Below are 19548 nucleotides of genomic sequence, written 5' to 3' on the forward strand. Positions count from 1 at the left end.
TCACTTCTTGGAAGGTCCAATAAAAGCTAATGTAATCCTTTGAGAGCAGTATAAAGGCTAAATTATTTCTTTGAAGTTCTAATAATAGGTGATTTAGCTCTTCAAGAGTCGAAAAAAAGCTGAATTAATTCTTTGAGATAATTTCTAACAATTTCCTTTATTTTGTGAATCAGTTTTTATTCAATTGAATTGATGTCATGCTATTTTATCATGTTCATAAGGTATTACTAATGCTTTTTCTTCTTGAAAATTCAAAAATATACAAAATTTGAATTATATAAATAAAAAATTCATAATAACTTTAGTGATATTTCTACTAGAGCATAGTTTCTGAGGCTTGTGGACCATGTTAAAAGGTATGTGAGACTCGCCTTTAAAAAAATTTTTAAATTCTCCATCAGAAGTCAGAAAATAAAACTCCCGGAAGAGAGAGAGAGATGCGAGATAAAAGCACACGCGAACACAAAAAACTCTATGAGAAATTCCGATGGAAAAATGCCTCTGAGCAATGTCCAAAAAATTTCAGAAAATAAAATGGATTCTTCGCTGAAACTGAATTCCCAGAGAACGTGAGAGAAATGCCCAAGAATTCCATACACATACCGTACAGGGTTGCGAACTGTATATGCTGAAAAATGGTTGTCGTAGGAAGAGGTCGGAAAAAGATATAGCAGTAAAATATCAATGAAAAAGCGGATTCGAAAATAGAGTGCGTACATACTTATTCCCCCAGCACTGTACCTATTCGAAGGGAAAATGGGAGGAGAGCAAAAACATTTGGAGATGACAACATCTTCATCGAGTTGTTTGTTATTCATGGAATGGAAGGAGGGAGAGAGGCAAATCATGTACAGTACACACAAAGTAAGATGAAGGTACGAGAGTGGTGATGCCGGGACACAAAAGGAGTAAATACAATAGTCGCTGTGTATCAACAAGTTCCACCTCTCTCTTCTCTCATGTGAAAAGCTTTTCATGATGGGAAAATGATGAAGAGAAGCCCTCGAGTTAATTGTTTCTTCCAGCCCCCCCCCTCCCCTTAATTTTCCAGACTTTGATTGAAGATGCCTCCTTCTGTCCCGAATGGATAATTATAATAATTGTGTGTGTGTGTGTTTTCTCTCGAATTAGATAAGTTCCAACCTCCCATCATAGATACTATTCAATTCCAGAGATAATGAATTCCGAGTTTTCTCGAGTTTCGGATGTAGAAAAAAACATGCCGAGCTTTTATTTATATCTTTATTTTATCATACGCGTACATCATTATTTTTTAAAAAAACGATAAGATTTTATTTTATTTATTATTATTTTTTAAAATTCAAATACACACACAATCAGACAAAAAAAAGCAGAAAAACAAACAAAATGAACACCGAAACACAAAACTATAATATAGACAAAAAACAAAAAATTTCAAACACACACTCCCCTTGTGACCAATAGGACCAATAGGGAATTTGCAATTCTTTCATCGGGTCTAGATGAAACATGTACTTTTGACTAACGTTGTTGCGTTTGTGCAACGCTTTGTTGAAATTTGCTTTTAATTTTTATTCACATTTTCCTATGAAATGACCATTTTTAGGAATTAAAAGGTTAATGAGAGTGCCATAATGTTTATTTTACGAAAAAATTTGTATTTTATGACTTTTAAAAATGAAATTTTTGGAAATTTTATCCTGATTTTCGACCTGGAATTTTTTTTTTCATGATCATTAACAGGAATAAATTTTTGTTTTAAGAAAAAAGTTTTTGTTCTTTTAATTGTTGTCACGTGGTACATTCGAGCAAATGTGACCCAATAGGCTTATTGGTTGTTTTTTTTTTCAAGTTTCGTGAAAGAACGTTTCTAAAACTTTTATAGCGTAATCCCAGCCTAATTTTGTTATTCATGAACATTCTGTCACGTCGAATAAAACTATAGAACAATAAGGCACAAAATAATTTAATAATGATAATATCTAAGACACGGGTGGCGCAAATCTTTTGACTAGTGGGACAAATTTCCAAAAGATTACTTTTGCGGGTCGTATTGGGGGGAGGGGCAGCAATATAAAAGCTCAGCAAGTCCGTTGAGGGGGGGCCGCATAAAAGTACAAAAAAGCTAAATAAGTGTCTTGAGGGTGGAAGCTGAACCAAGTCTTTTGAAGGGTCGTATAAAAGCTGAATTAATTTTTTGAGGCATAATAAAAACAGTATTGATTCTTTGAGGGCCATACAAAAGAACAAAAAGCGACTTATTGTGTTTGAGGGTCGTGTAAAAATTAATTACTCATTCAGGACCAGTATAAAAACTGGATTAATTCCTCCGAAAAATCGTATAAAAGCGTAATTTATGCTTTGAAGGCAGCATAAGAGCTGACTAAGCTCTCTGAGAGTAGCATAAAAAATGAATTAATTTCTTCTGAAGGGTCGTATAAAACTGCATTAATTCTTTGGTGAGATACTTGCATAAAAGTACAAAAAAGTGACTAATTTTATTTCAAGTTGCAGTGAAAAATTAATTATTCATTCTAGGACAGTATAAAGCCATGGTAAATCTTCGAGGGTATAATAAAAGCTGAATAAATTCTTTTCAAGGGTTGTGTAAAGCTGAATTATACCTCTTCGAGGATGGAACAAAAGCTGAATTATACGTCTTCGAGGGTTGAACAAAAGCTGAATTATACGTCTTCGAGGGTTGAACAAAAGCTGAATTAATTCTTCCAGAATAGTGTAGAAGCTGAATAATTCCTTCGAGGGTAGTATAAAAGATGAATTATATATATATACGTCTTTGAAGGTTCAATAGTAATTGAACTGAATTACCTCTTCAAAAGTCCGAAGAAAAGTTGAATAAATTCTTAGAGTGTCGCATATAAGTTAAATAATTCGGATACGTCCTGGGTAGAAGTAACATGATATCGCATCGATATGATTTTTGAGAGTAAGTATGTAAACTGGTACTTTCAGCCACACGGTGAAGGAGGTGGGGGGGAAATTGATGTTTTGCCACCCCCCCCCCCGGCAGATTTATGGACATATTCAGAACACAGTACGATTTAGAAAAAAGTGAAACACAAAATTGATATCCTGAAACTATTTTCTATAAAATTTCGAAAAAATTCACTTCACTTACGAAAAAAATATGAAAACGATGATGAAAAATAATCGTTACCACACAAGAATATTTTCTTTTTTTAATTTCTAAAAACGTCACAAAGAGTTATTTATCTTCAAATTACGAGGGAAAAAAATTATTTTCCCGTATATTTTGAAACGAACTCTCGAATTCTTAAAAACGTATTTTATTTTCGAAATATTTAAAAAGGAAATATATTCAAAACAGAAAATATTCTTCAAATATTTTTCTCTCTTCATATTGAGTTCAATAAACATATGGAAGTAAAATTAATTAAATTTCTTAAATATGTGTTCTTTAAAACGAAAAGAAAAGAAATTAGTGCTCAAAAAAGGAAAAATTAATTTATTTTTTTCATTTATTCACGTTTTGGTTAAAACCGAAAAATAATTTTTTTACACTTTTTCCTTTTTTTTCTTCTTCTTTTTTTTTTTGAAGCATGGAATCATAATTTGATTAAATCTCTTATTTGTCAAACAGCTTAACGGAAAATTATATTTAATATGAATTGTCTCCAAATAATTTTTTTTCGTTTCAATTTTAAATTTAATAACTTTATACCTGTATTTGAGTTTATAACCGAACCGAAAATAATCCAAGCAATTATTATTGTAAGCAATATTTATGTATTAAAAACAATGCTGAAAATGTGATTCCGATTATTTCAACATAACCTGACCAATTTTTACATGGACAAGTGTGGTATTTGACAGGTATTTGAACAACATATAGGCATCATAGGAATCAAAAAGTGTTTAGTATTCGGAAGAAAAAAAAAGTGAACATTGGACTTGAAAACGGAATTTGTTTTTGTTGGGTTCAAGAGAGACAGGGTAAACAACTTTCTATAATTGGGTTTTTGAGCACAGGGTGTCAGCGTATACAACGTTAATTTTTTTTTTAATTTTAATAACTATACAACCCCTTGCAACATGAATGGCGTATCTTAGTTCTACACGTTATTTGGATACTTTTTCCTAATTGCAAGTATGCCTCTAGGATGATCGGTTCGCCAGTAAAATTCCGTGCGAGGTTACTTATGTACCAAGTACATGTTGCCTTTAAGGGTGGCATAACCCACTCCGGTCGACCACCACTGTGCTGCCAACGGAGTTCGAACCTGGATTCCCACGATTTGAGTGCAAGAACGATGACGACACCACCGCGCTACTGCAAAATATTTGCGCTGGAAACACGCGCCTAATTTTGTTTTGGTTGGTTTTTTTTTTCCGTGTACTTCATTTCTGGAGTTGAAGCAGTGAATGTCCGTGTGTGATGTCAAAATGTTATGATGGAAATGTGGATTATCACGAGATGTAAATAGGGCCCCATGTGACTTCTCCAGGTATACACTCCTATCTACACATTCAATAAAACGAATATTATCTGAGTTTAATTGATGTCATCACACTATTTAATTCAAAGACTAAATTAATTGATTGGAATCGAGAATAAATTAACTGCTTCAAACTGAGATTCAAACTGAGAAATGTAACATTCCCCTTAAAGGAATAATTTTTATGGAAATTAACTAGAGAGCTCCCGGACGAGCTATTCTCTGGATAAATGGAAAATAAAGCCGCGACTGAAACAAACAGCATCAATTGCGCTTTCTCCTTCAAAGACACCTCCTATTATTAATCCTTCAGAGAACCAAATAGTCCTTGTTTAATCGCGTGATGGCAGAGTTAGCAGTTTTCTCTGTCCCCTCCTTCTCATATGTGCATATATACTACAGATGTATTTGTACACATGCAGCATCTGTATATATATATATATGAATCCCACCGAGAAGATAATCTGGTTCACTCACTCTACCCATCGAAGAGATAGATAACCATTAATGGCTAGGGAGTTCGGCTTTGATAAATGGTTCAGAAAACGGATATCATCTATCTTGTAGTTCTCATTATATGCAGCTTGTAATCTGGATCTGCGTTTTCTTTCGACAAGTCCAAAGAAGCTTAGGTCTTCATATCAGGTTGCGGGAAACCGAAACTTTATGTTGAGGGCAGATAAAAAATATGTCGAGGTAAATGGGCTATTTTTCTATCACTCTGTTATAAATAAACACGGAAGAGTATGTTTTTCAGTTTAAGAATTCAAAGAATACGCTGAAATTTGAGACACAGATACAGTAATATGTTCTAAGCACGTAATTTTTGTCTCGAAACCTTGAATGAGTAAAATGTCCAAATATATAGGCAGGTTGATCATCAGTAAAATTACATGTATTCTTTGAATTCTAAAGGCTTATCTACATCTGTGTGCTATGTATTGTTCTTGATTGGTTTGGAATGGTTTGCTGAAATTTCTCCTTGGCGTGTACGGATGTCAAGAAATGTGAGGCAAGCAATGCGCACTAGACGAACATCAAACATCAAACATGGGAGGACCTGCTTATGATGGGTTTGTCAAAAGAGCTTACGTTGCGTGTCTAGGAATTGGTATGGTGGAAAGCTAGCGTGGCGCATGTGTGTGTGTATGTGTGTGTGGGCGGTAAAAGAAGAGAAGAAAAGAAAAAATTTGACATTTATCCATTTATTAACCCATGGTCGAAGCGAGTGAGCATAAGTAGACGTTCCATAAGAATAGTACTTTGCAGGGCATTGATTGGATGTAAGTTTTTATGTGGTGCTGATGTATTGCTGACCAGATAGTGTTAACGACTGCCCCAGTCCTTTCCCGTTTTGTTGACTGAAAAGACCATTTATTCTATGCTCCAATCGGTGCACCATGGATTCCCGACTTTACAGAGGTATAAGAATCATGCTGACCAAGGAAGTATAAGGGCACTTTCCAAAGACTACATGCTGATGTTCGCTGTGGGATGAACGCAGAGTACAATATTTGGTCGAAAACAGCTATTGATATACTTCGCTGATACAGTGGTGTGACAGGCTGTACCAAAAGTAATCAGCTGTTGATAGCATTCAAAACCACGGTCATAGTACTTCAGTACCACAGTGTTGGCATCGCGCTGAACTCTCGTCCTGAGGATCCAAGTTCGAACTCCGTTGACGGCACAGTGGTGGCCGGATGAAGTTGGTTTTCTAGCTTTGGGGCACGAATGTGAGCCGGTCTCCCATTTGAAAAAGTCTCTCCGCAGAGAGCAGACAGACCTACGACACGATACCGACGAAACATGAAAATTCAAGCATTTCCATCTTTATTTCAGAAAATGGAAGCAAGATGGCTGCATGAACACGAAACAAACGCAACTCGACAACATAAATACGTTAGGGCCAAGCATACACTCAGAACACACATTCCGGCATGTGCCGTTTGGTCAGGAATTCCGTAGAGAAATGTGTACTAGTTGCATGTTCGATTAGGTAGAAGTAGTAGCCATAGTACTTCAACATATGAAACCTAGTATCAAACATAGTAAGTCAACGAGCGGTATGATGTTCAACAATACTGGCTAAGACCAACTTGAATCCCCCGAATTCTAGCAAGGTAGCTACAAGCATACATAAAGAATTTCATGGTAGTCCGTTATTTACAAAGATTCTCGTATCAAAGGTTCACCATCAATGCTTCTCATGACTGCATCAAGCTTATCGTGACCATCTATTCCCTTGAGGGAGAGCGCAAACAATCTCTAGGCTAGATTAGAGAGATGTTATTTTTTCAGCCCCCAACATGTCAAGGAAAGGGACTTTCTGCATATTAGTCGCGAGATGAATGAACTTAGAATGGACTTCGTAAATATTCCTCTTGGGAATTTCTAATAAACTGGTACATGCAGAAACGTGTTGTGTGTGTGTGTATGTAAATGCTTGGTCATAGCGGACAGTATTTGTGTTGTCAGGGTTATTTTGGTTTTGTGTTCTAGAGGTATTACTATCTGCCTTCGATAACATGAAGTGAAAATGACAAATGCTGAATTTTCATGTTGAAAATGTCCCTTAAATAAGTGATTATCCTGTATATACAGGGTGATTATAAAAAAACTATCCCGACATATGGGTCCCTAACTATCGTACGATTCACAGAAACTGAATGAAATTTTGGCATATGGTATTTTGATGTATGCGCTCAAGAATGATATGGAAAACAACAGTGTCACTCTAACAGTTACGGTTACAGTGAGAAAATTTCGAAAATATCAAATGGCAACACCAAGTTTTTTGTATTGGAATGTGATCTCCATTGTGAAAAACCCTAAATAGCGTTCGAACGGCAACTGTAGCATGAAAATCACCGGCGGTTGATAGGCTAAAAGTGAGGACAACCAATAAGGACAGAGAAGCAGCATAAAATAAAGCATTTTATTGTGTTTCACAAATTTATTCCCACATGACCTTGTGAAGGACTAATCAGGCTGGGATCACAGCCGAAGAAACGGTGTGACGAATGAAACGAACATTAATGCTCTGGTGCACGGCAAAGTCCATTTTACTTTTTCCTTGCCTAGCTCCGGGGATTTTCGTGCTGCAGGTGCCATTCCAACGCTATTTAGGGGTTTTCAGTATGGAGATCGCATTCCAATACAAAAAACTTGGTGTTGCCATTTGATATTTTCGAAATTTTCTCACTGTAACCGTAACTGTTAGAGTGATACTGTTGTTTTCCATATCATTCTTGAGCGCATACCTCAAAATACCTTATGCCAAAATTTCATTCAGTTACTGTGAATGGTATGATAGTTAGGGGTCCATATGTCGGGATAGTTTTTTTATAATCAGCCCGTATATTTGAATGTTCCGCTCTAGTAAAACCTTCAGAATGAAGATAACATGCTCAGAACACGATGTCGCGTACGTATTTCGAATTACACTCAATTCCTTGCAATCCTTTAAAATGTAATTTGTAAAGGAATTAAATTATATTTTGTTTCGCTTTTCTGTATATTGCAATAAAACGATGTATAGAAATTTTATGTATCAGAGACCATAGTGCTTTCTTTCCCATCCTTTCAGACAATCTGAGAAGACATAGATAGACCACTCTAAAAATCAATTCACAAAGCGTGTATGTGTTTTGTTTTTGTTCCATTTTTAGGGGATCTCACCCGGAAATCCATTCCAACTGTAGAAATGAAAACGCCGGAAAGGAAAGCTCCGTCTTTATAACGAACGAGGAGACAAGTTTTGCCGACTCCAGAATCTCCAACCAGCATCACCTGGAAACATAAAAAAAATTTATATATATATATACATGAAAAGAAATGTACGAATCAGAGAGCGAGAAAAAAAAACTATAAATTCCATGCGTATACATGGCCAAACGATCATCCTCATTCACAAAAGCTTTCATCCGTCCTTAACTTCATTCAATTGCTCAAAGACATACGTGTATTTAACGCTCTTTTTAAAAGGTTTTATTTCTCGTATAATGCATTTAATGTTTTATTGAGAATTTATACCAGCAAATAGATAAGTTTGTTTTTTTCACTTCTAAATTTGAAAAAGATCGAGAGAGACTCAAAGATTTTTAAAATTTCAACAGAATTTGATAAGGGATTGAGATAAAGTGATGAGTCTATATATTTTTCTGAATTTCCATGGTTTGCAGGCCCATGATTTTTATCAAGACGGAAAAAATAATTAAATTTACATACTTGATATATTTAAACCCATTTTTCTTTTCCGTCTCTAATAGATTGGCTGTATCTACGTTCTCTAAGGATCCAGTACATACGGAATCGAATTCTAAAACAATCACGCACTTTTTTTCCACTTTTTTTTTAAAGTTGAAAATTGAAAATAATCAACTTATAAAGTTAAAATTTAATCACTTGTAACAAATTTAGTAACTTTCAAAGCAAAAATCTGAAAAAATTAAACGTCATAAAATTTAGTTATATGCTGCAATGACGATTCAAAGTAGTTCAAGTTACGAAAAAAACTAAAAAAAAAGCGTAGGATTTTTTGTGTGGCCCAAAACACACAAGTTTAACTTTGTGAAATACGGCACCTTTAAAATAAAAATTACTATCATCAAAATTTTCCGAATTCGCAAAAATGTGTAAATGAGGGAGTCTGGTATTTTATTGAACTACCAAAACCTTGAACTTCACTCATATATCGGGGTGCCGTAGATGTGACTTTTAATACAAATACAAATACAACGCCACAACAGGCAAAATGCCCAACGAGGTGGCTGAGAAAAAGATGCCCATAAAAATATGGATGTCATATATTTCAAAAATACAGCAAATACATTAACAAAATTATAAGCAATATATACACACATGATAAAATATTATACAATGCCCATAAAGAATATTATGTTTGTCTTATTCTAAGAATGGATAGCTTATAATTGGAATGATGAAAGGAGTTATAACAACTCATAACTCCCTTCATCATCGCTCTGCCAATTAAATGCAGTAATGCATTGAAACCATGGTCGGTAAAAGACAATAGAGATGATGACAATTTAAGAGTCATGTTACACATGACGGTAAATTTAGAAATGTGCCTGGAGGTATATCTTTACCAGCCACCTACCTACACAGGAACTAATGGATATCATTATATTGATGATAATTGATGCTAACTAATTATGTGTGAAAATATGATGTAATATGAGTAAATGAAAAGAATGTCATCATCCGTTGAGTACGATGCTGAAGATGCAGCGTGTTAATAGTGATGTGATTACTGTTATATGAATATGATAATCTATATATATAAAATTGATTTTCTGTGTGTGTGTGTGTGTGTGTATGTTCTCTATACAAATCTACAATTTTAGATCGATCGTCGCCAAATTTTGCATATATACCAAATGTGACCCGACTTGAACGATAGGCTACTTTAAAATTTCGTCAGACCAGGGCAAATGCCCCAGATGGGCAAAAAACTGTCCGGCAACAATGGTTTTTGGGCCTCAACAATCACTTTCCGAACGTTTACTTTGGTTACCGTGGTTCCCTAGCGATGAGTTTCAGACGTGTTTATGTCTTTACAATGGTTTGTCACTTCTTTAATGCTGCCAGTTATGTATAATAGTTTATGCCTTTATAATGGTTTGCCACATTTTCAATGCTCTCAGTAATGAGGCTTTTTGAATAGACGTCATAATCATCACCATCATCGCTTTGAGGGTCAGGAAAAGGGTGATCCTCATAGAAATCACTATTAAAATTGCCGATTTAACTGCATAAATACGGAAATTTAGTGGGGGGGGGGCGGTTCCCTGCCACATCAATAATTTTAAAAATTAAATTGAATTCTCGATTTTTGAAATATGGAATTCACTTGGAGATACGAAGCCCAGAAAATTAAAAATATGAATAATTTTCCGGATCTACTTTTGAGTTTGATATCCATGTAATAACATTGATTTCAACTTTTTATTTATATCTTCTCAAGCATGAAAATTAAGTTCTCCGTATTGTCTTTTGATATTTATTTGCATAAATTCATATAGTTTAGGATGTTTTTAAAATTAGTTATGGGCCCCGTAAAGTGCATCGAAAAAATTCCACAGCTTTAACTAAGGATTTTTGGAAGCTGGAACAGACAGATGGATAACTTGAAGTTCAGGGGGGGGGGGGATCGAAATACCTTGCGCCCCTTAAAAAAAGAAAAATATATATTCATTTCTACGTTTCTGTGTAAATCTATATCTGTTTATTTCATGAATCGCGCAGGTCGCCATATTGGTTAACTTGGACACGGTTTGTATGTCCCTCAAGAAAAAGAAAGGGAGATATCACGTGATCCAAAAAAGCCTCATTGAAGAAAACCCGGGCAGCGCCGGGTATTATAGCTAGTGTAGATATAAAAATAAGAAAGATGAATAATATTTAACTTGGAATTAAATAGGGAATATATAATACGTATAAGTCATGAAGTATTTACAATGCCATATGCGGAGTATCAATTCTGACAGTACCAGAAGAGAAAAATTAGCTATATTATGCAAGAACCAGAATATTGGGTCTGAACATCTCGAGAAAATTTTTAGGCTTTTGAGTCGAAAAGTATCAGTGCTATTATAATTGGAGATTTCACGAAGAGAGAGATGCTTCTCTCTCTCTCACTCACAGTCAGAGTTGTGAAGAGAATCATAGCAGTTTCTGGAGAGCTCTTTTGGCATAATCCATGATTGCTTCAATCTTGATATCTCTGTGCATATTCATATAGCATTAATCGCATGGTCATTAACATGTTCCATCTTCAGTATCTTATTCTAAATATGGTGACTCTTTCATCATTTATTTATTTCATTATATTATCACATATAATAAGTTAGCATCAATTTTATCATCAATATAATGATATCCATTAGTTCCTGTGTAGGTAGGTGGCTGGTAACTCCTGGGGTAAAGGTATACTTCCAGGCACATTTCGGAATTTTTCGCCTTCTTACAGATGGTGTGAAATGACTCTTAAATTGTCATCATCCCTGTTCTCTTTTATCAATCATGGCTTCAATGCATTACTGCATTTAATTGACAGAGAGATGATGAAGTGGGGTATGAGCTGTTAATGTCTCATCTACGACACTCTGATATAGATTAGTGAATGTTCAAGGTTCAAGGAGTCGGCTGAAGCTTCACGAGCGTTCCAGAAACAGAAGAGATTGAAGAATGGTTCAGGTCCGGAATTCTGTAAGTTGCTTTCGTGCCCCCTATCAACAAAAATGTTAACTATTTTTCCGAATAGAAAAAAAAATCCCCCTTCGTGAGAATAATTTTTTTTTCTCTCGAAACGCATTCACATATATCAATTCCTCCCAATTTTACGACACCCTGTATTTTACCTAGTTTTCACATTCAAAAGTAGGTTTTAAAATGAAACTCTGACATGCACCGTATGATCACACACGTAATATGATATCTCTTGACTATTTTGAGAACCTCAACAAGTTCCATCTGCAGTAGCGAGAGATGATAACAGATGGAAAATTCAAAGATAGCCATTTAGGTGACACGAAAACAAACCATTTACATACGTCCATGCACTGCTTTAATCGGTTTTATTTCACGCCCTTCAGGATGTTTTCCTCGAAGAGCTTTAAAGTTGTCGCAAATATAAAAAAAAAAGGGGGAAGATAAATTAAACTTCTCTCTGATTCTGCTTTTGTGAATGACTGGTAGCCGACTGGATGACAGTTGTGCAATCGGGCAAAAACACGTGAAGCTACCGTTTGTCGAATGCTCTTCTTTTTTTCGGCATCGGAGGGAGGTTCTACCAAAAAAAGAATATAATGAAGTTCTGTAGATGACAGACAGGAAATCACGTGACCTTTTTTTTCAGCTTGGAAACTCAATACCAGGAAGTTAAAAAAATAAAACGAAGCAAAAACGCACGAATGCAACGGGAAGTGTAAAAAAGATTTCTAACATTTCCCATTTCCCCTTAGAAAATGAACGTATGCGTATTGTAGACAAGTCTTTAGCTGACAACATGAGTGAAATGTTATACAGGGTGTCCTGTAAGTCCAGCCTTTCTCTCATCAACCGTTCGCAGCAGAGGTATGGTTTTAATTTGAAAAATGCTCTCAAAATGTATTCAGAAATCATTCTGTACCAGTTTCGAGAGTGAAAATATATAGCGTATCATAAATAAAAATCCAAATTTTTATGTGCCCCCCGTCCTTTAACTTTCAGTTAGAAAGTTGTTTGCCCTGTCTCTCTTGAGGCCAACCGAAAAAATTTCATGTATAGCAGCATAAACTAACAGACAATGCTTCTTTCCTCAATTTATGCTATTCTTACCAAATTTTTTGGATTCAAATATTTCAGCAAACATAGCGCTTAGAAACGTGGATTTTCTTTTCGTTGGTCTCAGGAGAGACAGGGAAACAACTTTCAAATTGGAAATTAGAAGACAACGGTGGGGAGAGGGGCATATAAAAATTTAGATGTTTTTAGTTTATGACAATCTATATTTTTACTCTTGAAACCGATACAGATTGATTTCTGAATACATTTTAAGCATTTTTAAATTAGAACCATATCTTACGACGAACGGTTGATGGGATAAAGGCCGAATCAGGACACCCTGTAATTATTAAGTTTAGAGTTAGAAAAACATCCGTTTCCAATATCGTATTTGGTGATGAAATCTAGATTTCTGCATACACAATCCCAGAAACCAAACAGCAATTGATAAATGTAGTATGACAACTTTGAACAACCTCCATTTAAAAGACCAGATCTTAAAAAGCTGAGAAGAAAACTGTTTTTATTTCCCTTTATAACTCTGGAACACTTGTTATTAGAGGCGTACGTAAGGAGGAGCACAGTGGACCCGTGCCTCCCACTCCCAAGATAATCAAAAACTAAAAATATTTTTAAATATCTCTGTAAAATTATTCTAATATCGAAAAAAAATACCTGCATATGCTATCTTAATCAATTTCTGTTATTTTAACAGGCTTTTTTGAAGGTTAGCAACTGTAAATTCTCTGAAAGAAATATGCTGTGCCCTTTCAAAACCCGGTATGCACTCTACAAAGGTCAATCTTGCGTACGCCACTATTGACCGTAACCCTAGTCTAGAAACAATGTAGTTTTACTCCAATGTGACGTACTGTGAAGTTTGCTAGCCGTACTTACCTTGCTATCAGTGAGTTTCAAGAGCAATGGTCAAAGTCAAGCTTACATCTGACGGTGCATAGTTCCATGCTGCCCTCAGACTTTTTAGCCATTTCAAGTACAATTATTGTCACAACCAGCCTACAGACTGTGGTCTTGATCCTATCTTTTTCCTTTTTTTTTTTTTGTTCCGTAGAATCTTCAGGAGAGACCATCGTGACATTAATTTGTCGATGCGAAAGCAATGGGCGTGAATAGCATTTTACACAGCCATTCTGTTGAGCAGTTCCATTTGAAAAAGTCTACGATACTCGCATATTACAATTCAGACACATTTTAAATTTTCACTTCAAAACATGGAAGACGGATGGCCATCACCAATAGAACTCGAAACACGCATAGCTCTGATAACATAAATATGTTAGGCTACACAAACACACACACTCACTCATAATGCACGTTTCGGTATGTGATAATTCATTAGAAATTCTCCAGAAAAATATTTACGAAGTGAATACACGGTTTAGTAGAAGTAGTATGAGTTGAGGAGTTTCGAATCTTTTTAGGAAGTAGTTTTGAAAAATGCCGAACTCTGCGCGCATGTTAAGAAAGAAAATTAAAGAAAAAATGTTCAGATCTGCAGCTCTTAAATGGAATTCGCTGCTAGAAACTTTTGGAGTGACCCCTTTATGTTAATTACTCGAAGAGAAAGCGCGGTGAATTGACTCTAGATGGATTTACATCGCATGATTCTTCTCTGCACATGACATCACAAATGCCAGCCTTGGCGTTAAAATACAGACATTTATATTCGAAAAAGACTGTTCAAATGTGCAGCGATGTGACGTCTTTTCACAACACATTGACACTGTTCTTTTATTAAAATTTATATCATCAGGTATTTTCCTCTCAGTTATTTCTTTAGTATTTATTTCTGTCTCTCTTCGATTTATTCAAGAAACCCTCGTTGCTGGAAAACAGTCCTTAAAACTCTGATCCCATTACTCAAAAGACAGGATTAATGCTGTATTTTTCTTCTTACGCCTGAGAAGTTGCGAGGTCTTCTCTTCTCCTATGTATACAGTATACGTATACGTATAGCATACTTATTCTCAAGACGTCGCGGGCGAAAGTATTTTCCTTCGAGAAACTCTGTGTCACACGCTTTTCCGGAAATTCGAGGATGAAGTTTCCTGAAACAGGATTAAAACATTCGCTTCTTTCTCCAGTTTGCGTAAGATAAGTTCGATAAATTGGGAATTTTGCCTTTTGTTCGGAACCTCGACCGTAAAAATGATCTTCTCACATACAAACACACAAAGACCGTTTCGTAGCTGCGTGTCTTCTTGTTATTTTTACCATTTTTAGATAGGTGAGTAATTTTATTCAAGGATAATGTTATAGGATTAGTCTATGGTACTTGGCAATGCGTCTTCAAAGATTCTGAAGTATTGAAAAGTTTGAAAATAAAACAAAATTTTTACATGGTAGGCGGCTGCTTGCCTTCAAATGGTGAATTTCGTCAATTATTTTCGTTTTTTTCTCTTGAAAGTGCAATTATTCTGGAATACCGCTGTGCGGTCGTGTGGGGGATCGTGCTGGATGGACCCTCATCGTGAGGATTCAGGTTCGAACTCCGTTCGCTGTACAGTGGTGGTTGGCTGAGTAACTGAATTGCTTCAGGTCATTGTTCCGAGGGCAAACTATAATAATATATCAGGTGAATCGTCCGTCTGAGCATGTTTCTGCCCAAACTTTTATTTCATGTTTTATTTTGTTTTGTTATTTAGTACAAACTTTTTATTTTGTTTCTTAACTCTTGTGATCTTTCACACACGTACATTTGTTTTTGTCTCAATATTTTTCTTTTTTGTGAGCAACGACATTATGACACTAATATTTGATGTATGACTCGGGAAGGTATGTCATATTGGACACGTGCGTTTTCTGCGGTTTTTACAACTTCGAGGCGTGAATGTGTGTGAGCCGGTCTCCCATTTAAATAAGTCTTTCCGCCGAGAGCAGGCAGACATAACATGAAAGTTCAAGCATTTACCATCTTTACTTCAAAATATGAGAGACGGATATTCTGGCATCCTCCAGAACACGAAACAAGCACAATTTTGACAACATAAATACGTTAGGGCTTTGCATACACTCAGTACACACATTGTATGTACTAATTCGTTAGAGATTCCGCAGAGTAATGTGTACGATGTGCATGTACGGTTAAAACTAGTAGTAGTAGTTATTCTAGAGAACAGTGGTTCCCAACCTTCTTTTCCCCTCCTGCACCCCCAGAGCAATGCGATTTACTTTTTATCCTTTATCTTTTATTTACTATCCTTATCCCTACTTCTCCGAGGAGATACTTTCTATAGGTCCAGTGACATATGTTCGATTACCGGGAAGCGATATGCATTGCTGTTACAGAACGAAATTGTTCCGGCTCTGCAAGCAAGCCACTGCCTTGCGGACACAATCTTTATGCAAGAGACGGAGCTCTTCCACACATTGCAGTGTGTGTTAAGAAAATGTTCTTAAAACACATTTTATACAGAAGAACGTGTCATCAGCCGGCACTTCCCTAATCTATGGCCTCCCCAATCCCCGGACCTTAATCCATGTGATTTTGGCTTTGGGGGCATTTGGAACGTCCGCTAAGTCGTGACGATTCAATAACTTTATCTGATCTTAAAGGCAATATTTCATGCCACGTGCTGAACATTTTCCCGCGCACACTTCGGTCAGTGAATCTGAAAACATGCCATCTTGCGATTTCAGATAGTATCTGAAAATGCTGGCCATCATGTGGAACATGTTTTGTTGCAGTAACAATCGTAAAAGTGTTTGACAATTGTTAAAATTGTAAACGTCTGCCTAAATGCGTCATTCCTTAATAAAACGCCCTCTGGTGGCGATATGTGCAACTAATTCCCCCTTCAATGAAACAAATTCCCATCACTTCATGAAGTCCTTCGCAAAATTTCACAATTTATTTATGACTGGTTTCGCCTGTAGGCTACTTTAAAATAGGGTCTTGTGTTGTATATATGCTAGACGGTACATTGCGATGGACAGTGACAAAAATCAGCGAATTTCTCGTAAATGACATCGGGGCCATTAGATGGCGATATATTTGTTAAGAAAGCTGTTTTTCACACTTAATGCAAGATATAGGGAAAACTGGTTGTATGTGTAGAGATGCTGATTTTTTTTGGGGGAAAAATTCATCTCTGCCTCCTGTGTTTTTAATTGGGTTGCTGTATTTTTGAAATATAATGGCATCCATATTTGTTATGGGCATCTTTCTCTCAGCCACCTCGTTGGGCATTTTGCCTGTTGTGGCGTTGTATTTGTATTTGCCTCCCCGAGAACTCGAACCCTAGTCTCTCGTATGGGGGTTTCTTTCTTGTAAGAGACAGGGGATTCGATTCCCCCGTGGAGGCAGAAATGTTTTTTTTCCAAAAAAATCAGCATCCCTATACGTATAGTCAGTTTTCCGTATATCTTGTGTTAACTAGTGAAAAGAACCTCTTGCTTCACATGTTCCTATACTACCCCAAAGGGTGAAGGAGGGGAACGGATGTTTTCAGATCTGTCTCCTTTTGTTATCAAAACGTGAACAATAGCTAACACTAGCCTAATAAGGTTGTGGGGTACGCATGGAAAACATGTTCTTAGGAGAAGCGGAATTCATAAAGCGCCCTGGGCTCGTCATTGCCGAAATAAAAGGTTAGGGTGTTTTTCAGAATTTCCCTATAGATTCTGTAATTATATATACTACTACTTAGCCGCACATGCACCTCGTACACATTACTCTATGGAATTCCTAACGAATTGGTATATGCCGGAATGTGTGTTCTGAGCGTATGTGTGATCCTCAAATATTTAACTATGTTGCCGAGTTGCGCTTGTTTCGTGTTCATGCTGTCACCTGTCTTCCATTTTCTGACGTAGTTGGAAATGGGGTAGGTCGTGTTGTAGGTCTGCCTGTTCTGTGCGGAAAGACTTTTCTGTAATTATGTATATAGCTCAGGGTATCCAAATTCTTTACCGATCACCGTGGTAAAGTTTAAACTTCACAGCGTTGCTGTGGTGAATCTGAAAGCATCTCACATTACCAAATACCACACAATAAATTCTGTGGTGTTTGGTCAGAACATGATAACTCCAAAATCACATTTTTGAGATATAACATTTTCATTGGCATTTAAAAATCAGAAATAAATCATACGCACAAATGCAAATGAAAATATCATACGTCAGAATGTTTTTCAGCCGTACGCTCGTATTTGTGCATTTATCTCACTTCTAATTAGTTATAATTAACAAGACCTACTACAAGATCAAAAAGACATTTTTTGGAGACATCATGTTCTGACCAAACGCCACAGAATTATCAGCGCCCTACGGGCATTATCGAAATAATTTTTTTTTAATATCCTAATCGTCTTTCAATGTTTTGCTATTTTCTAAAAATGATCGGCGGGCCACTGCAAAAAATGATTCTTTAAAACTCATTCCCACTTTTCTCACCACACAAAATCACGTGAAGGCTTTAGCTCCAGTAGACGGATTGGGAAGAATTCAGAATTCACAGTCCATTAACAGTCTTAAAAAATCGTAAATAAATAAATAATAATAAATATAAGAGAATTTGAAAGAATTTTTTTTTTGTTGGTGGAATTCAATTACAACAAGCAAAATATATATAGGCCCTATATACATATACATTTTTTTTTTAGTCAAAACCAATAGCTATTTATAAACTTCATTTCCTTTTCCCAAAAAAAAAAATATGTAATTTCATTTCTCCAAAGAAAAATAACAAATAAAAAAAAAATCTTTATTCACCTTGAATTTCAATATAAAATACATTCGGTAAAGAAATATGAAAAAGCCAATTTTTTATCCTCTTTTTTTGCAAGTTTGTGTAGAAAATTCGAATTCTATTCGATTCCAAAGAAAAATTCCCAAATCATCTTAAAGTTTCGCATTGAAAAAAAAAAAAAGTGTATTACAATATTGCATATTTTTACTTTTTTTTTTCTTTCATAGCAAGGGAATAAAATTGGAATTTTATATATATTTTTTTAGGTAGGGAAACTTTTTCCTTCTCTAGGAACGATCAAATTCTTGTTCTCGTTACACACATAAAAAGGCACATTTGATTTTATTCTATTCGCTCGAGTTTATTTCTACCACAAGGGGGTTAGCGTGAGCAACGAACAAAATATTCAGAATTCATTTTATAGAAGCTATGCATTACTTAATATACATAGCACACCAATTTACTGAGTTGTTTGTATGTTCGACTATAAGAAATTCCAATATATAATACCAAAAAAAAACAAGTTTGGCGCGAATGTTTAGCATTTCGTGTGCGATGCTTTACTCAAGGAGTGTGCAACCTTTTCGGTCTGCTGGTCATATATTATGCAATATTGCAACCACTCACGAGCCAGAAACTGATATATGTATAGGATAGCCATACGACCCGCATTTTAAGGGTCATTTCGTATTTTCCCAACTTTCTTATAAAAATGCTCCGTATTTTCAACCAAGCTTACTTGAATTGTTATTCTTTACTGAAATCAAGGATAAAAATTATATTCATGACTTATAAATTATATTATGATAGTTATGACGATATTTATAATCAATTATAGTCATTAGTTATTCATCTCACATATTTGTCAAACTAAACGCGTTCATTTCGTTAATTACCTTTCAATCTAATCCGATTTTCAAAAGCGCTTCACTTTTTCCGCCATTTTTCAGTGATAAATGGCAACTTTTCTTTTGGAGATAATTAGTGACGTCCACCATTTTCCCTCCTGATTTCCCGTATATTTTATCTATGAAATATGATCAGCCTTTGTCGTGTTTCGTGTCTTCTGATTGGGCCGTTTATCGATGA

General features: G+C 35.6%; 1 protein-coding gene across 1 annotated transcript in view; it reads right to left on the bottom strand.

Annotated features, from left to right (window-relative positions):
* The window catches only part of LOC149090187 (ras-related protein Rab-37-like), a 132381-nt gene that overhangs the window by 70465 nt on the left and 42368 nt on the right, over positions 1-19548 (bottom strand). The window contains exon 5 of the mRNA XM_089238306.1: positions 8142-8252. Within this exon, the coding sequence (XP_089094432.1) occupies positions 8142-8252 (111 nt within the window). The remainder of the gene's footprint in view (positions 1-8141; positions 8253-19548) is intronic.

The sequence above is a fragment of the Pholcus phalangioides genome, unplaced genomic scaffold, assembly GCF_987345545.1.
Source record: "Pholcus phalangioides strain wild (caught in Gottingen) unplaced genomic scaffold, Ppha-v1.0 ptg000001l_1, whole genome shotgun sequence".
NCBI classification, from domain to species: Eukaryota; Metazoa; Arthropoda; class Arachnida; order Araneae; family Pholcidae; genus Pholcus; species Pholcus phalangioides.